Consider the following 27,735-nt stretch of genomic DNA (forward strand, 5'->3'; position numbering starts at 1 on the left):
TGCTTTCTTAGCCTTTCTGATTGCATCAAACTGCAGTAGCCCCCAGAGGGAAGTCTAGGTTGGCATCTGATCAATTTTGGCATCCCTCCCGAAGCCACCTTGCATGAACATTGACAGCCATCAGTCAACATCGACAGAGCAGCTGACAGGGCTTGACAGGTACTCTCTACCTGGCAAATTTGAAAAGCAAGTCATGATAGTTGGCAAGAAAATTCATTCCAACCTGGAAGGGGCTTTCAGCAGCCTCAGATCGGATGTCCCTGAGCTGCCCTTTAGCCAGGAATCCACTGCCCTCCACCTATTTCTCCCAATGTGCAAACCGATGGTCGTGGTACAAGCAAATTCTAAGTAGTAATGGGAGCACAGCAAGATCTCAAACAACCCTGTGCTGCATCATGAAGTCAAATAAAATTGTTTTATATTATCCATACTATGCTACATCCATTCATGCAGAAAACCTAGCTTCAGCTTTGGTAGTACTTGTTTTTAAGGGAAGAAATTGAAGAAGAAAAGAAATGTAAAGTTTTCTGGATGATGAAAGGATCGTAAAGCTCTCCGATATTCAATGGGATAACTGCAGGTGACAAATATGATAAAACTCTTTAAGAGTAAACCTTACCCAATAAGTCTTTTATATTTCTGCAGGCAAACTTTAGAAATCAGTTTTGTGGCTTTTGGCCACAAGAAAAAAATGGAAATCTAGATGTTCAATCAATCTTTCACCAGCAGAACCACACCCTAAAACTCTAGACCAACAGTGTGGACTTGCTTCAGGCAGAATTCAGCAGCACCTCCACCTTCAGAAGTAAATCCCTGAAGTTGCCTGATATTTATTCTGGAACTCTAAGAGGCTCCATGTCAACTGCTCAGGAACCCTGGGCAGCAAAGGTCACCCACCATGGCTTCATTTAATTATTTACGCACACCCTATCTTCAGAAGGAATTTTGAAGTGCATTCAGACGTAGCTGTGATTTGGCAGAATAAATATAAAAATTAGTGAGAGAAATGGGGGCCACAGAAAGGTAAGATAGAGGCAGTAGTTCAGCTAGTACAAAATGTACACATGTCCCTGGCTAGATGAAAACTATGTATTTGGCTTGGAGATTTCCAGCAACCACTGGGAAGGGGGTTAAGATATTCATAACTAGTTCCACAATTAGTTCAGGATATCCCCCAAATTAAAAACAAGATAGATGCTCAGAAGAAAAATTACTGTGGCAGGCAGAATGCCTACCTTTGGGTAGGCTCTCAAAGGCATCTGGACCTGAATTCCTGAAACCTGAGACCATTACTGTTCATGGCAAAATGGCCTTTGCAGATGTAATTATGGTCATGGATCTTGAGGTAGCGAGAGTGTCCTGGATTTTCCCGGTAGGACCAGTAGAATCACAAGAGTCTTTAAAAAAGTGGAACAGGGAGGCAGGTGAGGGTGTCATTGTGATGTCATGTGAGACTCCACTGGCCCTTGCTGGTTCTGAAAATGGAGGAAGGGGCCACAAGCCTGCGTGGGGAAAGAAAGAAATGGATCCTCCCCTGCAGCCTCCAGAAAGAACTCAGCCCTGATGACACCTTGATTTCAGCCCAGTGAGAGCCGTGGCAGACTTCTGACCCTATAGATCAGAAAGAGAATAAATGTGTGTTGTTTGAAGTTTGTGGTAATTTGTTACAGAACCAATAGAAAACTAAAAGACTACTAAAAAGCAGTATACGGTAGGGGTTTTTCATACAGAACTTCAAGATGCACTAGGACTTAAATTTCAGCTCAATGGCTTACTAGCCATGACATTCTGGGCAAGTATCTTAACTTCTCTGAAGCCTAGTGATATAGTTTGGATGTGTGTCCCCACCCAAATCTCACGCTGAAACGTGATCCCCAGTGTTGGAGGTGGGGCCTGGTGGGAGGTGATTGGATCCCGGGGGTGGACTTCTTATGAATGGTTTAGTACCATCCTCTTGGATAGTGAGTAGGTTCTTGTGAGACCTGATCCTGTACAAGTGTGTGGCAACTCCCTCTACTTTCTCTTGCTTCTGCTCTGACCATGTGTCATGTCTGCATGAGGAATACTTTTGGACTCTCAAAGGAATTCTCTCATTCCTGTCTTCCATCTTTCACTACTTGACATAGGTTGGACGTCCCCTCCAAATCTCACGTTGAGATAGAACTCCCAGTGTTGGAGATGGGGCCTGGTGGGAGGTGTCTGGGTCACAGAGGCAGATCCCTCATGGCTTGGTACTGTCCTTGTAATAGTGTTCTCGGGAGATCAGTTATTTAAAAGTGTGTGGCACCTCTTCATCCACTGTGTCTCTTGCTCTAGTTCTTGCCATGTGAGACGCTGGCACTCCCTTTGTCTACTGCCATGGATATAAGGTTCCTGAGGCCTCTGTAGAAGCTGAGCAAATGCCAGCACCACGCTTCCTGTACAGCCTGTAGAACCATGAGCCAATTAAACCCATTTTCTTTATAAATTACTCAGCCTCCAGGTCTCTTTATAGCAATGCAAGAATGGCCTAACACACCTAATACACTCAGGTTGAGTGATAATAAGTCCCTCAAAATGTTCCTGGTAGGGTTAAATGTACCTGGCACCTTAGCACCTGTTGACATCTATTCCTGATTCCTAGATGAACAGTACCTCATCACAGCTGGTGTCTTCTCTTCTTCTCTGGATCAGCTCAGGGGGTCCACACTGACCCTGAGACCTTATGAAATCCTAGGGAGAGATGACCATGCTGGATGAATGCCCTTAGAATTCATCAAATAACTTGGCATATGAAATGCTTTGTCCTAAGGATATTGATCCACTTTTTTTAGGAAAGTCATGATGAATATCAGCTTTATTCCCACCATTAAGACTAAAGAGAGATTTCTCCTGTGAGTCTTCAAACATCCTCAAGTAGCCCAATGCGTTTTATAGACCAATGAAATCATACTCCCTAAACAGGTCTAAGCAATTCTACAGGCCACTACCTGTGGACCCTCTACTGGTCTGGCAATTGAGGCATCAAGCCTGTGTTCATTTAAGGAGGTGCTGTCTGTACCCTTAGGAGGAAGTGTTGAGGTAGGCATCGTAGCATCTTGATGTTTATAGTCAGAGGAACTGAACTCTAATGAGCTTAGGAAAAAACACAGGTAAATTATGGAAATTATCCCTAATGCTACCTGGGCTTCTTCAGTTAAACTTTGCTTCTTTGGAAGTTCCCAGAATATGCAAAATTAAAATGGCATGGGTTCTCTTGATTTGAATAATTTGTGAATCCCCCCCCACTTTCTCCAGTCCCCAAAAGACAAGAGCTAAATATCTCTGTGTACATATGTCCCAAGTTCTACTCCGCAGAATATTAATTTACCTTCCACTCCTTAAAGGAGCCTAGTTTCTGAGAGCCCTGGGAGGGGGTGGGGAAGGGGGAGGCGAATGGCTTTCTGAAAGGCTAACAACCTACACTTGCACAAGTTCGCTTTAAACAGAAACACATTAAAATGAGATTCCCTATTAATCTTTAATAGGCTTGCAGACGTCCCAAGGAAAATTATATTCAATAGTAAATATACACTAGGTCATTTTTCTTTCAGGCAAGTTGTTTTAAGGTCAACAGAGATTTTGAGCTTAGCAAACAACTAGTTCCTAATATCTTCCTTCCTAGATAGGGCATTGAGAGTATCACTGTTACTCAGGAGACAGGGAATGGTGGCATTAGACGTCAAATGAATAAATCACTCCATTGCCACCAGATGATAATTCCCCCCTTTTGGGAAATTCCATAACTCCTATTAGTAACCCATTCTCACGCTTAGCATCCTCTTGTCAACAGCACCTCGACCCCAACCCCATTTTCTACATTTTCCCTAAAGCTCTTAGTGCTGCATTTAACATTTCTCCCTTTTTTATTTCTTTAGGGCAAAGAAGCTGATTTCCAGAGTCCACATAAGCCATTTTCTAATACATTGGCCCCTTCACACCTCCTCCCAGCCGAGTGGTCCCAAGGCTTATTTGGACCCATTCACAGTGATCCCAAAGGTCTCCCAGAGCCCCCCAACCAAGTCCTCTCACTGGCTCCGCGCCCAGAGCAGGGTGCCAGCTTCAGCCTTGCTGCCCACACCTCATGTCCATCACCTTCTATTCTGTATCTTCACATTGCTGATGGTCTTGCTTACACCAGGCAGAGAAGGAGAGCACCTAGAATTATGCCCGGCACAGAGCGGATATCCTTTAAATAACGTTGAATGAATGAGTTAATGAATGAACGAATCTGACTGCCACAGACTAAGGCTCCAATCACCTACAGATCAACACTCATCACGGACACTTGGTGCTGAAGGTTCAGCACCATTAACAGGTACAGATGAGGACAAACAGCAGCCCAACTCTAAACGCTCCAACTACATTGACATAGAACCTGTCACTGTGCTCGGTGCTTTAAAACCTGTGTCATTTTTGTGCAGTGACCGTACTCGCCAGGTTTGCCTTATTTTACAGTTGAGGACAGGAGGTCCCAGAGAGGTCCACAACCAGCTCAAAGTTATGGAGCAGGCAAGAGGCAGAGCCAGGTTTTGGAAAGAAGCCGCAGCTTCTTGAGCTCATACGCACCCTCACAGCACTGAACAAGAATTAATGTTCCCTCTTTTCATTTTAATTCTCGGACTTTGGCTGCCATTTTAATGTGAATTGTGTGCTGCAGAAGCCCAAATCTGATTTAGTGGATATGTGATCTTTACTAGGTTCAATAAAAGAATGACAGAATTAGGGGGCATTCTTTTTGGTTAATAGCGCTTGTAGTTTAAAAACATAAAAAATAGTATCTGTTGTTACTGTTCAGTAGGGCTCAAATGCAGTCCTGTGACACAGCTGTGTGGGGAAATCATCCGGGCCTAGGCCTTGCCTCTCTGGGTACCCCTTCCCCGGGCTGTGTTTCCCAGACGGCACCCAGAAGTCAAGAAGTGAGGACACAACAGTCTTCCCCACACACTGGGAAGTAGGGTCCCTGGGCCCATGGGGAGAAACCCACATCCCCAAGCAGCCCTCCTTCACCACAGGGACCACTGCTGAGGCTGGAGACAGAGTGACCCAGGAGGGGCTGGCCTGGACCACCATCGCGGGCATCTGCCCTGGAATAGCAGACATACATGCAGAACCTTCCCAGAGCTGGTGGGCACGAGCACCAAATGTCAGATCAAATCCCAACTGCCCTGCAGGAGTGTCTCTGTATCTCAGTCTCCCCCCATATAAAACACAGACACTACCAGTATCTCCTTCACGGGCAGAGGTGAGGATTAGAGCCCGTATTCCAGTGTCTGGCACAGAGTTCAGTGCTCAGTGAAGTGCTACCTGTGAATATTGCTGTTACCACACTCAAGGTGCTTCCTGTGCCTGCTGCCTCTCTCCAACCACAGCCCTGAGAGGCAGGGATGCAGCAGGTGTCGCCTCCTTCCCAGGAGGGGACAAGAGCAGAGGAATCAGGCGGACTTTGGAATCCTCAGCCTGGGAAGCTGACCTGGCAGGGGGACGAGACTTCAGCTAAGTTCTGGATGCATCTGAGCTCAGTACCCTCTGCTGCCCACGATGACAAGGAATTTCACTGAGCACTGAACTCTGTGCCAGGCACCGGGCTACGGGCTTTAATCCTCACCACTGCCTGTGGAAGAGGTGCTGGTAGTGTCTGTGTTTTGTATGCAGGGAGACTGAGGTGCAGAGAGAAGAAACATGCCTGCAGGGCAGCTGGGGTTTGGTCTGACGTCAGGGTTCCTGCCCACCAGTAGGAGAGGACACTCTCATTTATGGGTTGGTAATAAAATCCCATGCACAGGGAGTATTTGGTGGCATCTCTTGTACACCAGAACACACCCCTTCTGGCTTTCTCTAAGCCTGGGAATACTGGGGAGCCACCTAGAGACAGTCCTCAGCCCAAGGCTTCCAGGATGGACTCATAAAATACCTCAGCATGCAGGAACCCAGGACAGAGACTGTTCATCTTCAACTTTGTAACCTGGCACCTAGTGCATGCCTGGCCCAGGGTTCGAAAGGCAACCAACCGTTCAATGACTGTGATCACTAAGCACCCACAATGTAAGATGCTGTGTAAAAGGTGGCGGCCGTGGTGGGACAGGAACAAAGATGAAGGAGGTGCAGTCCCTTTAGGATATGGAATCCGACCTCCTACCACCTGCATCCACCACCTGCCCTTGCCTATGACCCATCTGTGAACTGAGGGGTGAGATGTACCATGTACTTGTACAGGCAAGGGTTCATAGCAAGCTTGGTTCATCGAATCACAGCGCTTTTGCATCTTGAACACACGTGTGTGTTTGCTTGAGTCATCTGCATCCTGGCTCCACTGCAGGTACTGAGGATAGACCCTGTCCCTCCCACGTTCCCTCCTGACAACCAAGGGTGCTTCTACATGCAAAAATGACAAGAAGAGTGGAGCAAACATGGCAGCTTCCTTATTCGAATAGCCCAGACCAAAGACTGCTCCAAAGGCCATTTTAGAAGGATTTCATTACCTTCAAACCTTCTGTTTTGCTTTGCATTTTCAGGTAGAACCCAGCCAAATAGATTCCAATCCGAGGCCAAGGTCAACCTAGAGACAACAGACTGTCTACTTCTTCATGTGCAGTGAGGGCAAGGCCCCAACTGCAGTGGGGCCAGCCCAGGCAGTGACTAATAGAGACACCATCAGCTTGTCTTAGTATCCTTCGTGTCTGAGGAACTACCAGCAGGCAATAGAGCCCTTCCAGTGGTCCCCACAGCCTTCCAAATAGAGCCCAACCTTGATGCAGCTTGGAAACTTTCCATGTGTTGTCCCCACCCACAGCTCTGACTTCCTGGGCTACGATGTGCCCTCTGTGCCCCATACCCGACCTGGGCTGCCAGCCCATACCCAGCCACAGCAGGGGCTCCCTCTCCTGTGTCCTCTCCTAAGCCTACTCCCATCTGGTGCCTACTCCTCATTTTCAGCTTTGCAGACCCATTTGAGAGCAGGATGAAGCCATCAGCCTAGATCACCTAGCCAACATTCTCTAAGGCAGCATGGAATGGTGAACCCAGGCCAGCAGCAGCAGCAGCTCTGGGAATGCTTTAGAAATGCAAATTCTCAGGCCTTACCCTAGACCTCATGAAAAGAAAACAAATCCCAACATAGGCAAAAGCTGGAGATCCACAGCCCCAGAGCAAAGGCGCCTCTGAGAAGTCCCTGAGCCCATCCTTCCCCATGAGGCTGGGCTGGCACAGCACCGGTGACTGTCCCTGCATGTGCACTCTGTGGGCACAGGCACCTCCCTCATCTCTGGCCTTCGGGGCCCTACAAAGCACCTGGAAATCTGGTCCAACTGAACCAGTGAACAAACCAATCTCCGGCAATGACAAAACACCAGCCGGTCCAATAGGCAAAAAGCAAATGTTCTCAAGCCGTAATACCGCATTTGTAACTAAACATGTTTCACTTGAATTTTTTAGTGTGAAAGAGCTGTATCTGCATTCGCTTTTGCCTTATTTCTATGGAAAGGTTTCCTGGGACAGTGTCAAGCTCCTTTGCTGGAGTGAACATTCTTGGAGAGGCGGCATTCTCTCTCCAAGCTGTTAGATGAAGCCAGCAAACTCTCCAATAGGAATTCCAACTGCTGGCTGCTCCCCGGCACCTGAAACTTCCAGGTTCCCGGCTTTTCCAAGTCTAAGGGTTAGCCCAGGGATACTGTCATTGTCATCATTTAGTTGTCCCTGTGGCAAATGATTATGTATCAGAAAGAGCAGAGGGGGGCTGCCCCTGAGATGGCCCACATCAAGGCACCAGCCAGCATTCTAAGCACCAGAGGCTGACCTGTGGCATTCTCCCCAAACCCCTACTTGGTAAGAGAAAAGTTCCACTGAGCCCTTCTGGACACAAAGGTTTTTATACAGCAGCTCAGAGTTCTGCCTGATCAAGCTGAATATGAAGGTGAAATCTTTCGGCATGCTAGACAAGAGAGGAACCATCTACAAAGGAGCTGTCAGGAGGGCATCTCTCAGAGCAAGAAACCAAGCTGGGCTCAGTGCTCCAGCCTGCCAAGCAGCCCCGAAGCGACTGCACAGCTGATGCTAGATGCTGCAAGGTTCTCTAATTACTCAACCCGTTTCCACCTGGAGGGGCTCTAGCGCTTGGCTGGGGCAGACATCTCACAGCCTCGGCGTCCTGACCCACTGTGGCTAACGGAGCTGGGCACAAAGCAGGCACACACCCCAGACTGTGCTGGTTCAGGGAGACCACAGGAGCCCTGGTGCACACACAAGTCTTCCAGCCCAAGAGTACTCTGGTCCATCTAGCACAGCAGTTCTCAAAGAGAGGTCCAGGGATCCCGGAAGTCTCAGGGAACCTTGTAAGGGGTCAGTGAGACCAAAACTGTTTTCCTAGCATACTCAGACCTTAGTGACCTTTTTCTCTCTCTTTCGATCTCTCCCAGCCGCCTTCCAGCTAGATGCTAAATTTGTAAAAATGTAAAAACAATGCCACACTTTTTCCTAATTTTTTTTTTGGAGAATATAATGATTGTTAATAAAAGCATGTTCTGTTATTTATGGTAACATGTAATGAGCTGCTTGATGTTATTTTTAAATGAAGTAATAAATATGTAAACTGCTTTTCACCTTCAATCCACTGTGGTAAGTACCTATAGATTTAGCCCACATAAACAAAAGCCTGTTGAGATCCTCAGTAATTTTCTAAGGGTGTAAAGGATTCCAGAAACCAAAAAGTTTGAAAACCGCTGTTTTAATGATAAATGAACTATGTTTGCCAAGGAGCACTTAAGCCCTATTTTGACAAGACCCAAAGGTCCCTTATTTTAAAATTTTTGTTTTAAAATAAATAAGAAGTACAAGTCAAGTCACCCCCAGTATCCAGTTCCACTCTCCCTGGGTGTCTCTGGGAGTTCTGTGGGTGGTTGACAAGACAGGCGCATTGTGTACAGAAATGGGCAGTGCAGCATTCGGCAACACGAGCTCCGCAGCCCCACAGACCCTCTGGGTTCCTTGACTGTGGAGCGGGGCAGCAGAGAGGGGCTGCACCTGCAGCATAATTAATTGCCTTTGGTTCCAGCAGCACCACTTGGGTGATGTGGAAGTTGTTCAAGATCTCACCTCCTCATCCAGCGACAGGGAGGATAACAGCTCCCACTTCCAAGGTTGCTGCAAAGAGCTCAGCCCAGGGCCTGGCACAAAGTAAATGTCAAGTATGTGTTGCTCATCTCGTCATCACCCGCACCACCGTCACCGCCATCCACTCGTTCCTATAACCATGTCCCCAGCTCTGCACATTCTGAGCTCCTGAGTCCTGTAGGACAAGCCACTCTGCCCCCAGTTGTGGCTTTGCTTCCTAAGGGGAAGATGGGGTGATTCACAACATGGAAACAGCCAGAGGGAGGGGGCTTCAGATTCAGTCTCACTGAGTCAGTGGCTGCCCTTTGCTGGATCCCTCACATCACTGACTCAGACACAAGCACCTCTGAGAGCCCCTGATTCACAGTTACTCCAGGTCACAGAAGAAGCACGTGGCCAAGAGGCTGCCAGAGGGCTCCCACTGCCTATTCAGTCCAGACAATAGTGAATCTCCCCACTCTGTGCCCAGTAGTCTCAGGGCCAGCTCTGCTCACATCTTACTGTGTATCTTTGTGTGCCAATAATTGTATATTCTGGGCAGAAATGTTCTTGAGATGACACATGCTCCAAACACCTCTAGACTCCGTCTGCCTCCGCCTCCACCCCCCCGTTTTCCCTAATGGTACAAAGGCTGAAAGAGGGTGATTATCAAGCTTAGCCATGTGGCATTTCCACATGACGTTTAGTGCTGTGGGTGCAGAGACGTGTAGAGTAATGGGAATCTGCCCGCTCATAAATCCTACTTTAATTATTATTATTATTATTATTATTATTATTATTATTTTTAGGGACAGGGTCTTGCCATGTAGTCCAGGCTGGACTTGAACTCCTGGACACACGTGATCCTCCCACCTCAGCCTCCTGAGCAGCTGACACTACAGACACATACCAACACACCAGCTCACAAGTTCTACTTCAAAGATCTGTCTGTTCTGGGGGATATCACATTTAGAATCTTAAGCTTTGTCCTCCCTGATAAAAACTTGTGGGGAAAAGTGAAAGAGAAAGGAGGACATATTTATTGAGAGTTTTCTGGGTTAGATGGCAGGCACATGCTGATGTACTTGCACAAAAATATCTCATTTAGTCCTCACCGCAGCCCTATGAAGATGGAGTCATTATCTCCATTTATGGATGGGAAACTGAGGCCTCCAGCAGCTGGTGTCACAGAACTAACAAAATCGCAACGCAAGCCCAGGTCCGCCTAACTCACAAACGCTTACGCTGACAACTACTGGGGAAGGGAAAAAAATCCCAAGACTCTAGCATGGCATGGTACTTTTTCACATTGATGGTTCTTTTAAATTCTTGTTTTTCTTGGATGCAAAATTTTCTGCATAATTAATTGCCTTTGGAAATGACGAGCAATTTCCCATTCACTGAGTTGGAAATGCCCTGTAGAAATGTAAATGGCAATGTGACTGCAGGATCCTCACTTGTGGTAATGCCTGGGATGGGTGTGGGGGAGTCTGGAGTCTCCCTGGGTGGAGCAGGATTCTAAGCCTGGCTCTGACACCCAGGCCCACACTGGCCTGGCAGGTGGGGAGGCCAGGGGAAGAGGTGACTGCCAGAGGACCCTCCTAGCAGCATGGAAGAGGGTGCTGGCAGGTTCCCAGGGTCAGGCTCCCGGGGTGAGATGAGCCCATGCACGGGAGGAGGTGCTCTGGTGTCGCACTGCCCAGCCCAGCCCTGCCCTCCACGGAGCCCTCCTTAAGTCACTGAATGTTAATTAAACACAGGACATGCTCCTCTCCTTAAATACAGTCAGCCTGTAACTAAGGGGGCAGATTTCCCCATGCAAAGATGAGACTGCTCTGGGTCACAGGCTACTGACATCTTCCTTCTCCCCATTCTTTTGCACCCCAATTTGTTGCTCCGTGGATGAAACACCTTTGAAAACAGAGCTATAGGAAATGGAAACACCCCCTTCCCTGGGAATTAGAAAAAAAAGGATCATGAAATCTGGCTGGGTTAGGTTGGGCCTGGGCTTGAGGGGCCTGCAGCTGGTGTAGTATGCCTGTGAACTTCATGAGTGCTAGCAGGAGGTGGCTGGTGGGCAGAGCAGAAGGGTCCTCTTTGAAGAGAGACAAGCTGCACAGAGCAGTAGAGGGGATCAGCGGAGGTCTCCCTCCGCCACCTGCAGTTGAACAAGGCGGTCTGAAGTCCACGGACCCATAGACCCCCTTTGAGTCCCCCCGCCCACCTCCTCTTCTTCAGGTCTGGTAAAGATCCAGAGGTCTTGTGTCCACCACCCCTTTCACCAGCACTGCACTCTCTCTCTTTCTTTTTTGAGATGGAGTTTCGCTCTTGTTGCCCAGGCTGGAGGGCAATGGTACGATCTCGGCTCACTGCAACCTCTGCCTCCCAGGTTCAATCTAATCTCCTACCTACCTCAGCCTCTGGAGTAGTTGGGACTACAGGCGCAGCACCGTACTCTCAAGATGCAATCCATAAAATGGAGGGTTTCCTGATGATTCACGTAATGGCCACAAGCCAGGGAGAAGGCAGGAAGCTGAAACACCTGGATGACCCCAAACTGGTGACACCATGGATTATTTAGAGCTGGTTGTTGCTCTGTGATAGCAAAGAATTCATTTGCTCTGAGACACAGCCAGGTGCCAGACGTCCACTGCCTTCAGGTAGGCTAGGGTTGAGGACACTGACGGCCAGTGACAGTTCAGCAGGGAGTTAAGGAATCCAAACCAGGTGAGTGTGCATGCCTGGGAAGGGGTGTACCACCCACACATGCGGGACCCTCACTGTCCAGCGGATTGTGCCCAATAAATGTGCCTGGACCAAATAATTGAGCTAACAATATTAATAGTAAAGCCAGAGTGGTCTGGAGGGGTATTTTTTTCCTATTTGTAGAAACGACTCTTTTGAAATCAGTAAGCTGTCACAGAGAAACCACTCTATAATAAGCAATGAGTGTTCAAAAGGAAATTAGATAAAGAACCTAATGAGCTTGTATTACCTGAGCAGCTTTTATTTTTTAAATGACGCTAAGAGGCTCTTATGGACATGATGTTCTACCTCTCTTTAAAAACTGCCTTTAACACGGATGCTGTCTTAGTTACTGAGCCATAAAGAGTGTCTGGATTCAGAGGCTGGCCAGAATTATCATTCTGGCTGTCTGGAACTAAAGGTAGTAAAGGCCGAACAGTGTAAGAACATTGTATTCCCATCATGAAAGACAGTCATCTGGAAATAGTGACAGACACCAGGTTTCGGAGCTAGGAAGACTGCGCTGATTCCTACGTCCTCTGTGTGGGAGCGGGGTGACCCTTGGGCTGGCCACTCCACTGATCACCCCCGTGCAGGGTGGCTGGGTTGATGAGAGATCACGTTTGTGAGGTGTGTACCTCAGTGCTGATCAGCAGCAGCACCTAGTGAATGCATTGTTGTTGTTGTTGTTTTATTTTTTTTACTTCCTGTGCCTTCCTCAAACCCACAGCTCTGGGCCTTTGCCTTGTGACTCTCTTCCATGCCAGTCATTGGCTAGTCCAGCTCAGATGGCGGCTTCTCCAAGAAGCCTTGCTAACAGCCACACTCAGCTGGCTGTTCTCAGCACTTTGTCCCTTCCTGCCAGAGACTGTCACACCATGCTGTCGTGACTGTGTGTGCTTGCCTTCCTTTCTGCACTGTAGCTGAGATATCAGGTTGTTATTCCTAGCACAGTAAGTGCCGGCCAGATGGATGGATGGGTGGAGCGAGGGAGGGAGAGATGGATGGGTGGGTGGGTGGATGGATAGATAAATGGATGAGTGGATAGATGAATGGGTGGATAGATGGTGGGATGGGGGGATGGAAGTAGGTATAGATTGATGGAGAGAGGAATGAAGGTATGGACAGATGGATGATGGATGGACAGATGGATGAATGGAAAACTGAATGGATAAATGGAAGGAGAGAGAAATGGGTGGAGAAACAGATGGAAGGATATACTTCCTGTGTACTGAATTGTTTCCCTGAGTTCTCCTGTGCTCTCTGAGTGATCAACACCAATGACCATCTCCCTTTTCTTCTTAAGACTCTGTTCCCCTTTGGCTTTTCAAGGTCCTTTGCTGGGTTCTCCAACTCTCCAACTTCTAAGTCCCCTTCAGACACCCCCACCATACACCTGGTGCTCCCAAGGTTCAGACTTTGGCCGATTTCTCATTTCACCCACTTTCTCTAGAGAACAAATCTTACCAAGCATCTTTTACGACAACCTCTATGCGGACGATTGTAACCCGACCCCTATATCCCAGCCCCTTCTCTGAGATCTAGTCATGTTTTAAATGTATTCATTCAGTAAAGATTTAGTCAGTACCTCCACAGTGTCCAGCGGGTCTCCCATATTCCTGTCCTGTTCATGTGGGCCTCTGTGCTCATCACTTCTCATGGGGTCAACTGCAGGAGCTTCCTAACTTGATTCCAGCCGCTATATCTACCACTCCAACCCTCCCTCCATGTTGCTCCCACCTGGGAGTTTTCTGATGCTCTCCTAAACCTTTGATAGATAAAATCCAGCACCCCTCTGACACAGGAGGCCCCAGTAGCTCGCCTTTCTATGGCACTGAGTTTTCTCCCTCTGCCGCCATGACAGTCCCCAAGGCCCCTTCTTCCCACCTCAACCACTGTATCCCCTTCCCCACTCCTTGGCCACCAAGGCCTGATCTGAACATGGCTCCTGAGGCCCTCTGCTGTGACACCCCTTCCCCAAAGAAATACGGGCCCTCTGTTTGGGCCTCCTGGGTGGATTCCATTCCATTCCTTTTCCATCCGCATTCACAGTCAAAGATGATAAAAGATGGTCTGGTGCCAAGAGTCCATCTGTCCACACAGATCCAATGATCAACACAATATGCAAATGCAAAGACAAGGAGTCCCTGCTTCTTTCTCTCTCTGAGCCAAGAGTGGAAAAAGTGATTGGGAGGACTTGGGCAGGTGAAGGAAGACATAGCAAGGAAAATGAAGCAGAGACCCTGAGCTTGGGCAGATGCAGGGAGGGGACTGGCTGGAGAGAGGGAGAACAGGGAGTAAAACTAGACAGGGACAGGCTCCAGCAGGGGCAGACAAATGGCTTCACACCCACCTCTGCCAACAGAGAGATAAGGAATGAGATAGAAGGCGAGATGGGGCAGGTCATAGCTGGCTCCTGTCTGGTCCAGGGCTCAGGTTACCTCTGAGAGCCCGAGTTGATAGAGCTCTGCCACTGCTGAGTGGAGGTCAAGGGCCACACATCAGGAGGTGGTGCAGGCAGAAGGGGCAGGCTGGAAGAGCCAGCAGGAAGGTGCCCCTCCCCACAGGATGGAGTCAAGGAGCACGAGGGCGGGCAGTAGCAGATGTCAGAGAACCTGCTTGCTCTTCTCTCAGGGTCTTGATGAATCTGCTGCAGGCACATAGGAGTCCAGCAGCCCCCAGAGCAGACAGGGTGGCGGGTGGCTTGTGTAGGTGGGGCATATTAAAAACGCGCCATTCGGCACTCCGAACGCATTGCTAGAGACACCCATGTAATCATTTGAAATGAAAACTGCTCAAATGAACTGGAAAATGTTTTACTTGTATTTTCTCATATTCCCAAACCTTTCTTTCCACGGTTCAAAAGTTTGCATTGTCTAATTGCTGATTTCCATTTGTGAATGAATCAGCGTAAAATAAAATTAAGTGCCAAATTAATCTACCCATCTAGTTTTAGGCATTAATTATCCTCTGAGCCATTTTCTCCTGCGCTTGCTGCATGTCAAGGCAAGCCTGGATACAGTGATGTGGGATCCAGTATTTGACTCAGGAATTTAAGCCCAAACAGTAGAGGATGTCCTTGATCTCTAAGATCCACAGTTTATTGTGAAACGGGGTTCTCATTCCAGGCAAATGAAACACATTTCTCACCTTTTAAAGGTGCACTAACACTGTCAGACCAAATAAATTATGGGAGCAGAAATTCACTGCATGGTTTTATGACACATTTCCCCAGTTGCCCTGATCAACCAACTAACAACATTACATTTCCTCTAAGTGTCACGGGGTCAACCCCAGTGTGGCAAATGCAGTGCTGGTGAGGGCAGAATTTGGGAAATTGCATGTGCTGTTCTCCTGGAGTTATGCCAAGGAAGGCCTTCTTGGTTCTGCTAAAAATCCCCTAGGCATCCAGGATACAATTACAGGGTCCTCGATCCCTGGGGAATGGGAAAACCATATATGGTGATTTCGTCAAAGCCACCACTCTTGAAGACTATGGGGACAGAGAGTTGGACACCAGGAAGAACAAGTGTATCGTATCTCCAGCAGGGTCAAGAGAACTTTGGGGACCGAGGACATAGAGCCCCTGACCCATTTCCTTTTGAGGTTCAGCATTATCAGAATCTTTCTAAAAGGAGGGAGATACCCTTAACCCAGCACTGTTGGCGATAGGAATGCAAATGTAACATTCAATTTCCAGCTACTCAGAAGACTGAGGCAGTAGGATCACTCCAGGCCAGGAGCCCAAGAGCAGCCTGGGCAACATAGCAAGACCCTGTCTCTAAAATTAATTAATTAATTAAAATAAATTAGCCAGGCATGGTAGCATGCACCTGTAGTCCCAGCTACATGGGAGGCTGAGATGAGGGGATTACTAGAGCTCAGGAGTTAGAGGCTACAGAGAGCCTCGACTGCAATACTGTACTCCAGCCTGGGTAACAGAATGAGACTCTGTCTCTAAAAAATAATAATTAAACAAAAGAAAAAAGAGAAGCATTCAATTCTACCTAGTAACACACTGCCAGAAAACGTAGAGCCTGGGCTACTGGTGTTCAAGGTGGAGGGCTGGCTCTGATTGGAACCCCTTAGAACGTAGCTCCCCAGAGCAAAATGTCATGCTTCGGAAACAATGGCTGCATACGTGAGTATAAACTAGGTGTTGTCACTCAGGCGCCCAAGGATGCAGCAGCTCTGCCGCACATGCTGAATGCCCCAGAAGGAAAAGGCCACTAAACCACCAAGCATACCCTGAGTTTTTTCTCAACAGCGACACCATGTGGCAGCAGCTAAAGGCACAGGCAAGCGGGCTGCTTAGCCGACTTGGGTTCCCTCTTTGCTTGACACTGGAAGCAGAAGGGATTTTGGAGTCTACCTCTGTGGTTCTTCGATGAAAACATGAGGGAACTTGCCCAGGAGGAAGGCGCTGGACTGCCTGGTAATGAAGAATAGCTGAGGTACTTGAGCGATTAATTACAATAAAGTGATAGGAACTTATTTGTGGTACCCGAGCCAGTGTTTAGACAGGAGGGAAGATATAAGTTTAAATTATACAGATTTGCATCAGGAACAAAAGGTTATGCTTCCATTCGGACAAACCAGTCCTGATATCTTTCCAGGCACTAAGAAAAGCAACCAGAGGAAACCTGGCAGGGGAGACATTGCTTGGGGGGAAGACTGAGGCTTTGAAATTCCATCTCACCCTTCTAATAATACCTCTGCATTTGCTTTTCTGTAGACAAGCTTGGAGGCCCAAACAGTCAGGCTCTGACTCTCCCCAACTACCTCGAGGGGAAAGGAATCGGTCAGCTTCCCTAAAAGGGAAAAGGAAAAAGGAAAACAAAGTCAAACAGAAAAGCTAATGTTGCTTCTCATCTGTTTGAAGGCATAAGGCGGAAGAGACACGGGTTCTGTGCAGAGGCACTGTTGGACCCTGGGGAAGGAAACCTGTAGGCCCTCAGTTGGAAAATATTAAATTCAGGGAGCTTTTAATGAGCTTGAACAGCTCTTTGATGGTTGCTGATGTTAAGATGTAAATGGAGCATTTGAAAGTGTGAGCTTTCCAAGAATATGGTTTTTAGGAAGCAAGTTTCCCTCTTGCCATCCCTTCCCTTTGGGGCTATTCAAATGAGACCTCAAGTCATCACATCTGTGGTGGGGTTAGGGTTATAGCAACTATAATGTGAGACCCAAAGAACCCCCAGCTCCAGCTAGTACCAGCTGCTACTCTGGGTAGAACAGCAATGGCCTCACACAGATGGATTGAGAAGGGATGGGATAAAAGGCATAAAATTAAAGGCAAGAGTAATAAAATGTGATGGAAGCAAACACTGCTAGCCAACCTAGCAGCACAAATTACATTTAGCACCTCCGACAGGGAGGGGGTAATCATGAGTAATAAATCCAGGCTCTAGAAAGAAATTATGGGCTAAATCACTTGACAATGGGTAACACCAGGGAAGTCATGGATTCAGCTTCCCAGGAAAGGCTCAAGACAGTGTATAAAACCCATCAATCACACTGAGACAAATTTCACTGGGTAGGGCCCCAGGACAGTCTAGATCTGGATTCCTAAATAGCCTCTGAGTTTCTCCCAGAGCCAGAAATGTGGCAGCAGCACAAACACGCCTCTAGTCCCACCATCCAGCCTAGGGATCCTTCACCCCAGTGCATGGTGGCTGCTGTCCACTCCAGGAAGATCAGGCAAAGTCAATACACAGACAAGGGCCGTCTGCTTCCTGTTGTACATTTCTGTGCTGTCAGCTGAGTCCACTCCCTGCTATCATGGATGTCACAAACAGTTCCTGGAACTTGTTCCTTCCTCAGTCTGAGGCCCCAGACGGCACCTAAACCATCCTGTTATCTGCAGGTTCCTCCTATCGCCTCCTCTAGAGCCCTCTAAGTTCTCAACTCCCAGCTATTCTCACTACAGCTTAGCAGGAAAGCAATTTGATCTAATGAATTCTCACCAACCCTCAAATGATTATCTCTTTTTAGAAGAACAAGCCAGAGAATGCAAATTATCTGCTCAATATGGGCTTTCTCAATATGTGTAGGGGAGGTTCCAGACCTTCTCTGGCCATCTTGTGTAAGATAAACCTGGGAGAAGAGGAAGGAAAAGCTCCATCACCACCACCTCTCCCACCTCCCAGCCATCATTCCATAGATGGAATACTCATCCACAGCTCCATTTCTGCCCTATACAGCTTCCCATCTTGAGGCAGGACCGAAAGCCCAGGTCTCCTGGCTTGGAACCATCAGTGGACAAGATCCCATCTTATTATAGAGACACAGAGGAGCTGTCTAGCATTAAGCCAAGTAAGACCCTAGAAATCCAGTCCTGCTCCCAGAAGGGGGATCCCTTCTGCTCAGAGACTAAAGGGGCCCCAGGAATTGGGGTTTCACATCCAGAGATCTTCAGGATCTCTGCTCCATCCCATCCCTGGACCCCGAGCAAAGCTCCCTGCAGCTTCTTGGCTGCATTCATTTTATTCATCTTCAGCAGAAGGTGCTTCAACACCCTAACTGATTGGCTTCCCCAGGTTCCTGGCTTGCTGAGGATCTGCCTCTTTCTCAGGACCCTTCTAGCACACCTATCCCTGCTTCTAGCCCACAGCTAGAGTGCCTTAATGAACCAGGGGCTTGGAAGTGAGGAAGCGTCCTTGTATTATGCTGCTGGAACGCCTGTTTCTTCCCAAGATGCAAACTCAGTTCATAAGATGCTTGGTCATCCGAGTCCTTCCTCATAGAGCAGGTCACTTGCTTCCAACTTGTTTTAGAAAGGAGGAGAAACATTACTCCCAGAAAGTCTTCAGCATGAGAGGGTTATACAGATAACGAGGACTTACAATTTTCTTTGGTCATTATTACAGCTGGTTTAAGGAAAGAGTGGGTTCCCATTCTACCGGAATAAAACTTAAGTTGAACAGAAACTCAGAATCTTCAACACCGCAGACTTTTTTTTTTTTCCTGCTCTTGGCTTTTTAGAAATGGGGAACTAATAGGAAACAAGTACATGGTCATACTCCCATCTGCTTGTCCACTGGCTTAGCATATATTGAGGGCTTCTACCTGGGGACAAAGTACAGTTGTTTTTCAATATGATACCCCAAATCTACTTACTTCAATCAGCAACTGAATTCAACACTAAGTTCTGGGAGGACACACACGGAATGGTTAACAGTGACTGCCTGAAGCTTGGGGGTGAATGGGAGCAGAGTGAAGGGTAACTTTCTCTTTTCACTCTACCTACATCTATACTGCTGTGTTTGTGGTTTGTGTTTGTTGATTTGTTTGTTTTGAGACAAGGTCCTACTCTTTCACCCAGGCTGCAGGGCAGTGGCATGATCTCTGCTCACTGCATCCTTCACTTCCCAGGTTCAAAAAATTCTCCTACCTCAGCCTCCTGAGTAGCTGGGACCAAAGGCATGTACTACCACGCCTGGCTAGCTTTTGTGTTTTTGGTAGAGGCAGGGTTTCAGCATGTGGGCCAGGCTGATCTCGAACTCCTGACCTCGAGCAATCTGCCTGCCTCAGCCTCCCAAACCGTTGGGATTACAGGTGTAAGCCACTGTGCCAGGCCTGTGGTTTTTCTTTTTTTTCTTTTGAGACAGATTTTCGCTCTTGTCCCCCAGGCAGGAGTACAATGGTGCCATCTTGCCTCACTGCAACCTCCACCTCCCAGGCTCAAGTGATTCTCCTGTCTCAGCCTCCCAAGTAGCTGGGATTACAGGCGCCTGCCACCACGCCTGGCTAATTTTTTGTATTTTTACTAGGGACAGGGTTTCGCCATGTTGGCCAGGCTGGTCTCAAACTCCTGACCTCAGGTGATCCACCCATCTCAGCCTCCCAAAATGCTGAGATTTCAGGCGTGAGCCACCACGCCCAGCCAGTTTTTTGTTTTTTAAACACAGAAAGTGTATTCATGGACTCCTTCAGATATCAAAGTAAATTCAGAAATGGCCAAAAAGCAAAAGGAAGTGAATATTTTTAACAACATGGTCCAGGCTTATCAAATTTCTGATGGAGGCTGAGATCTGGGAGATCAGCTAAGTGGGAGGGTGACCTCTTCATAGCCACAGAATAGTCCAGAACAGACCCAGGCATTCAAAGTTCACCCCAAGGCTGGACTCTGCTCAATCCCTCTCACTGGTCTCTTCCAGGTTTCTGCCCCTGAAGCTCAAGAGCCTCCAAAGCTCCAGCCAGCTCCTCTTTACTTAATCCCTGGCAGCCCTCAGGACTTGAGGAGCAGGTGTGTGCCTTGAGGTCACTGCCCCCCAGGTGACCCTCTCACCTGAGAGGTATCCAGGAAAGGCAGTGGTATTTTACCTCATTCTAGCATCCCTCAAAGCATTCCTGGGTTAAAGATGGGAACTTTCGCCAGCACAGAGGCCTGAGCAGCTTCTGAAGAACTCCGTGGCAGACACAGAGGTCAGATTTTTGCCAGCTCGTTCAAATGAACTGGGTTCCCCTCCCTCTTCTACCTTGGTAGAAGCACAGAAAAGGGAGTTTAGCAGCCAATGCAGCCACCAAGACTTTCCCTGTCACCTCATTAATCACCGGCTGCCAGTGCCCGCTTACCTGCAGATGTAATTCGTCTTGCAGGAGTCCTGCAAATTCAAACAGTTGGGCTTCTCCCTCTCTTCATAGGAGCACACAGGCACGATGGTCTGTCGCCTCCGCTCTGTGCAGGCGATGTCCCGGCAGGAGCAGAAGAGCATTCCATAGCTGTGCTTGGCCGGGACCTTGTCAAAGAACTGCCGGAGGGCCTTGTGGCACTTGCGGCGGTTGCAGACATCGTTGGACATGCTGGTGGTGCACGGGGTGATGTACGCTGATCTGTACTTCTTGCAAGTGTCGTCGAGGTTGCAGGCCTTGGCTGCATCCAGGCAGTTGTTCCCTTTGGGAATGTGCTCCACTGCAAATGCAGAGAAAGACAGGCATGGTCACAGTGCTTGGCTCTGTGTTCTCACCTACTCTGTTTTAATTGAGATCTTGCCATTTATCTGGCATTGCCAGTGGCTCTAGAACTTAATGAGTTTTGAAGCTAATAACTTAATGACTTCATGACAAGAGAAAGCTAGGAGTACAAATACTAGGAGTCTACAGCAGCACAAAAACTCCTAACATTCCCACAGATGTAGAATTAGGAGGTGCTAGGTGAGGCCAAAACAGAGGCACCTGCCTGGCTATGTACATACGAGGCAACAGGAGAATAAGCTTCCAGCCCCTGGTTAGTAAACTGAAATGAGGATAAAAGAAAAAAACAACAAATTATATACTTGTTCATGATATGCTGAATGCAAGTATAATTGCCATACAATCCTCCAAGAATATAATTATGTAATAAATGCATATAGTACATGCTAATTACTATATGATTACAGAGTAATTACATGGTTATTTGAGCCCAGAAGACAAAATATTATGCCAGATTCTCTAAACAGGAAGAAGCAACCACAACGAAGCTGTATTTAAGTTTTAGTTCGCAGGATGTTGAAAGAAAACCAGAATAAATCACATAAAAATTGGCAAACCTCTCAATTACCACTTAACTTACCATAGACAACACGTGGGCTCTGTGAGTACTAAGGTTCTAGATTAGAAAAATTCAGCTTGTATTTTGAATAGAATTTCAATGGGCTCCAGGAAACTCACAACCTATACACTCACACCACCAGAGAAGCCAATGCTGTCTACACTGCCTGCCCTCTGCTGTCTGCAGCAAAAGCATAGTGGAGGCAGGGCCCATTCGGTGCTGGGCAGGCAGGCCAAGGCCAAGGCCAAGGCCAAGGCCAAGCCCAATAGCGAGGTTAAAGGATGAACGGACAACAGGAATTCAACCCTGTCCCCGTTAGAAGGATGTTTCTGCAGGGAGAGGGAAGTGATGGAAAAACCTTCCAGAAACAATGTATAAGGTAGTCCATGGAGTACTGATGATGAAGTGTAGCAGTAATTCTCTGGAGCGGGCAGGGAGCTGTTGGACCAGCACTGTGCAGCCGTGGGATGAGATACCCAAGCAAGTTCCTCCTCAGGCCTCAGCCCCTCCATGGATTCTATGACTGCCTTTCATTCTGTTTATGTGCCTCCAGTTGATAGGGGCCAGGAAGGCATTTAGGAAATGACAAAAGGCTAAAAAATTGACAAGAGACAAGGAACAGTTGGGTTAGGTGGGACTGAAAGATAGAGCAGTGTATTTGCTGCCTGTCTAAAGGGCACACGGTATATTATTCAGCCTTAGAAAAAGAAGGAAATCCTGCAATGCGTGACAACATGGATAAACCTTGAGGACATTAAGCTAAGCAAAATAAAGCAGTCACAGAAGGACAAATACTGCCTGATTCCACGTATAGGCGGAATCTAAAATAGTCAAACTCACAGAAGCAGAGAGTGGAATGATGGTTGCCAGGGGCTGGAGAAGAAAATGAAAAAAAAAATGGGGAGTTGCTCTTCAAAGGGAATAAAGTTTCAGTCATGCAAGATGAATAAGTTCTAGAGACGTGCTCTGCAACACTGTGCCGATTATTATCAATATTGTATTGTACACTTAAAACTCTGTTAAGAGGGTAGATTGCATGCAAAGTGTTCTTGCTACAATTTAAAAAATTGTACATAAATAAACAAAGGGCACACAAAGCAAGTCCAACATTTTAGGAAAACAACTCTCCCTGTTCTACTGAAGATGTGTCTTGCTTTCAGAAAACCCATATGTAAATATCTGAAATCACACCATGATACCCTGGCACCATGAGTCATATTTTATTGTGCTCCGGGTTCATGTGTCTTCCTGTGACATCAGAGTCCAAGAAACTTGCTGTAGAGAGATATAGACCAATGGAACAGAACAGAGCCCTCAGAAATAATACCACACATCTACAAGCATCTGTAAATGGGAAAAGGATTCTCTATTTAGTAAATGGTGCTGGGAAAACTGGCTAGCCATATGTGGAAAGCTGAAACTGGATCCCTTCCTTACACCTGACACAAAACTTAATTCAAGATGGATTAAAGCCTTAAATGTTAGATCTAAAACCATAAAAATCCTAGAAGAAAACCTAGGCAATACCATTCAGGACATAGGCATGGGCAAGGACTTCATGTCTAAAACACCAAAAGCAATGGCAACAAAAGCCAAAATTGACAAATGGGATCTAATTAAACTAAAGAGCTTCTGCACAGCAAAAGAAACTACCATCAGAGTGAAAAGGCAACCTACAGAATGGGAGAAAATTTTTGCAATCTACTCATCTGACAAAGGGCTAATATCCAGAACCTACAAAGAACTCAAACAAATTTACAAGAAAAAACCAAACAACCCCATCAAAAAGTGGGCAAAAGATATGAACAAACAGTTCTCAAAAGAAGACATTTATGCAGCCAACAGACACATGAAAAAATGCTCATCATCACTGGCCATCAGAGAAATGCAAATCAAAACCACAATGAGATACCATCTCACACCAGTTAGAATGGGGATCATTACAAAGTCGGGAAACAAGAGGTGCTGGAGAGGATGTGGAGAAATAGGAACACTTTTACACTGTTGGTGGGACTGTAAACTAGTTCAACCATTGTGGAAGACAATGTGGCGGTTCCTTAAGGATCTAGAACTAGAAATACCATTTGACCCAGCCATCCCATTACTGGGTATATACCCAAAGGATTATAAATCATGCTGCTATAAAGACACATGCACATGTATGTTTGTTGTGGGCACTATTCACAATAGCAAAGACTTGGAACCAACCTGAATGTCCCTCAATTATAGACTGGATTAAGAAAATGTGGCACATATACACCATGGAATACTATGCAGCCATAAAAAGGGATGAGTTCATGTCCTTTGTAGGCACATGGATGAAGCTGAAAACCATCATTCTCGGCAAACTATCAGAAGGACAAGAAACCAAACACCGCATGTTCTCACACATAGGTGGGAATTGAACAATGAGAACACTTGGACACAGGAAGGGGAACATCACACACCGGAGCCTGTTGTGGGGTGGGAGGAGGGGGGAGGGATAGCATTAGGAGATATACCTAATGTAAATGACGAGTTAATGGGTGCAGCATACCAACATGGCACATGTATACATATGTAACAAACCTGCACGTTGTGCACATGTACCCTGGAACTTGAAGTATAATAAAAAATAATAATAATAATAATAAAAGAAAAAAGAATTTTGCTGTAGAAGGCAATGAGCAAGACAGGAGCCCTTCTTGGGTGTGGAGTACAGGAAGCTGGCAGCTGCACATCCATCCTGGCTTTAACAAGCACACCTGGTACTGTTTCTCCATCTTGCTCTTTCTATGTCTGCTCTCTGGCTCCTCTATTTCTACACTCAGGCTTCCCAGGAGTCAGGAGTGAAATATTCACCACGTGCCCTGACAGGGCCACCAGGGCCTCTGGGCCTTGGTGACACTTCTAGCCTTCTCCTCTTTTGAGACTTCTAATATTTTGCTATTGAGCCCAAGAGCAGTGATTTATATTATTGAAAGTCAACAGTTCTCTAGATTTCTAAATTATGCATTTTTGATGATAATCTAAAACAAATTAAGATGACCATATTCTGGATCAGACTTTTAAGGCTGGGTACTGGTACACAATTTCACTACCTGCACTTACATTTGTATTGATGTTGAGTGGCACTTTATAATCTCTAGCCAAAAGGGAAAGAACAGAGGCACAGAGCTAGATGAATACTTACAGGAAGTGGCCAGTGAGATAAAAACAAACAGTTCAAATGGAGAAAAATGCCTGAAGAATGGTGTCAATATGTGGCACCCTAGTAATACAGGCCTGCCAAACTCAAAAGGACCCATGGAGAAGCCAAGCACTGCATTCAAACTGTAAGCACCAATTTAGTTTCAGCAAAATAATATTATCTCTTACACTAAATTAATGTTATTAGCCTGCATTTCATTGTTTTCAAAGTTCTGTTCGTATTTATATGTGTCGTTTTCATAGTTGTGTAAAAGCCAAGAATAAGAGCTTACAGTTGTATGTTTATAAATGTCAAATAACATCATAATAAAAATAATGAAAGTCAACACGTAACATCTAGGAAATTAATTTTTCTCTGTAAGGAGTCCACCAACTTATACACAGGCTTTAAAAAATTTGGCCTAGTGTGCCAGGTGCGGTGGCTCACGCCTGTAATCCCAGCACTTTGGGAGGCTGAGGCAGGCGGATCACGAGGTCAGGAGATGGAGACCATCCTGGCTAACACGGTGAAACCCCGTCTCTACTAAAAATACAAAAACGTTAGCTGGGTATGGTGGCCGGTGCCTGTAGTCCCAGCTACTCAGAAGGCTGAGGCAGGAGAATAGCGTGAACCTGGGAGGCAGAGCTTGCAGTGAGCTGAGATTGCATCACTGCACTTCAGCCTGGGCGACAGAGTGAGACTCTGTCTCAAAAAAAAAAAAAAAATTGACCTAGTGTATACCTTTTTTGTTATAATAATACCTTTTTAAAGTTGTTAAAACTACATATGCCATTAAGGTTTTCCTCTTAATGTTATCAGAAAAGCAATTGTTTTTTAAAAAAAGGCTTTGTACAAAGTTGGAACAGGGTGAATAATTTTATGTCTAAACCAATTGCTCAAAGTTTACTTCATGTAGCAGTGGGTGTGACTTAGCCTCACTTTCTACTGATTCTATTTTCATCTATGTATAACTCTTGCCAGAGCACCATCGCCTTACATTATTTCAGAGCCCATGACAAATTCTAGAATGCACAACCTGGCACATTCAAAGGGGAAAAAACTATTAATTCATTTCTAGCTCACAGGTGAACATACGACTTCCTTTTTATTTCAGATTCTCATTCACACAAAATATTTTTATAACCCTTGCCAACTTGACATTTGAGGTCAGCATTACCCAAATACCAGAACTGAACAAAGACAAAAGAAGAAAATAATAGACTGATACTGCTTACAAATACAGATGCAACAATATTCCCCAAAATTTAGTAAACTGTATTGAGCAATATGTTAAATGGCTAATGCATCATGACCAATTTGGGTTTATCTCAATAATGCAAGGGTAGTTTAATACTTAAAAATATATGTAATTCACCACACTAACAGAATACAGTAGGAAAACTATAATTATTTCAATAGATAAAGAAAGAGCATCCAATAAATTTCAATACTCATCCATGATAGAAAAAAGTTCAGCAAATTAAGAATTAAAAAGAATCTCTTAAATCTGATACAGAACAGCTATGAAAAACCTATAACTAAAGTCATATTTCATGGTAAAATACTAAGATCAAGAACAAAGGATTCCCCTTCTTACTGCTTATAGTCAATGTTGTTTTGGATGTCCTATACATCTCTAAAGAATCCACAAAACAATTATTAGAAATAATAAATGAATTTAGCAAAGTCATATGATACAAATTTAATATATAAAAAGTAATTGTACTTTGAAAAATACATACTATTTTTATTGATATATAATGTTTGTACATATTTATAAGGCATATGTGATTTTTCATTAATGCATAAAATGTGTAATGAGCAAGTCAGAGTATTTAGGATTTTTCTGAGTCTACAAGCTTCATTTTTAAAAATTTTATTTGTAATTAGTAAATAATAATTATATATATTATGAAGTAAAATGTGATGCTTTGATATATGTTTAATGTTATGGAATGACTAAATCAAGCTAATTAACATAGCCATCACTTTCATATGTTAGCTGCAAAAAATTAGAAAATGAAATTTAAAAAAATAATTTTATTTACAGCAGGATCAATGAATAAAAAATATAAAAAGCACTTAAAATGAATGTAACAAAAGACATACAAGACCTCTACACTGAAAACTAAAAACACTGCTAACAAAAATTGAAGACCTGATAAATTAAAATATATACCATGTTCATGGATCAAAATACTCAATACTGTTATGATTATTAAGGCTCAATATTATTAAAACTTAATAGCTTATGTAGTTTTAACAACTTTAAAAAGGCAACTAATATTATTATAACGAAGAAGGTATACACTAGGCCAATTTTTTAAGCTTGTAAATAAGCTTATAGATAATTATCTCCAAATTATAATACATTTTGAAATTGTCAAACAGATTCTAAAGCTTATATGGAAATGAAAAGGACACAGAATAACTAAAGCAACTGGAACAAGGAAAACAAAGTTGAAGGATTCACACTAACCCTTCTCAAGTTTTACTATAAAGCTTAAGTTATCAAGACAGTGTGGTACAGTATAGGCATAGACAAATTGAACAATGGAAAAGAAAATAGAACTCATAAATATCCCACACACCTACAGTCATTTGATTTTTTTGAAAGCAACACTGAAGAAATCCAATGGGGGAAGAAAGTATTTTCAACATATAGTACTAGAATAATTGGATAATAATTTTTAAAAAAGAAAAACCCAAATACAAACAAACAAAAAAAACCTCAATCCCTACTTCACACCATACACAAAAACTAATATAATATGGATCACAGACTTAAACATAAAAGCTAAAATCATAAAGCTTTTAGAAGAAACATAAGATAATCCTGGAGATAGACAAACATTTCTGAGACAGGACCACAGAAAGCAATAACCATAAAAGATAAAACGTTGATAAGGTAGAGTTCATCAAAATTAAACACTTCTGATCACAAAGGACACTGCTAAGACAATGAATAGACAAACCACAGACTGGGAGAAAATATTCACAAAACATACGTCTGACAAAGGACTGGTATCTAAAATATATTAAAAATGCCCAAACCTCAATATAAGAAAACAACCCAATTAAAAATGGGCCAAATCTTTGAACAGACACTTCACAGAATAAGATAAATGAATGGCCAAGTAGCATCTGAAATGTGTTCAACATCATTAGTCATCAGAGAAAT

The 27,735-nt window shown here is 45.2% G+C and overlaps 1 protein-coding gene across 8 annotated transcripts in view; it reads right to left on the reverse strand.

Annotated features, from left to right (window-relative positions):
* The window catches only part of GFRA1 (GDNF family receptor alpha 1), a 220,242-nt gene that overhangs the window by 47,415 nt on the left and 145,092 nt on the right, over positions 1-27,735 (reverse strand). For all 8 annotated transcript variants that reach the window (XM_015148263.3, XM_077947603.1, XM_077947606.1 and 5 more), the window contains one exon: positions 20,428-20,764. In XM_015148263.3, the coding sequence (XP_015003749.2) occupies positions 20,428-20,764 (337 nt within the window). The remainder of the gene's footprint in view (positions 1-20,427; positions 20,765-27,735) is intronic.

This window comes from Macaca mulatta, chromosome 9 (assembly GCF_049350105.2).
Source record: "Macaca mulatta isolate MMU2019108-1 chromosome 9, T2T-MMU8v2.0, whole genome shotgun sequence".
NCBI lineage: Eukaryota > Metazoa > Chordata > Mammalia > Primates > Cercopithecidae > Macaca > Macaca mulatta.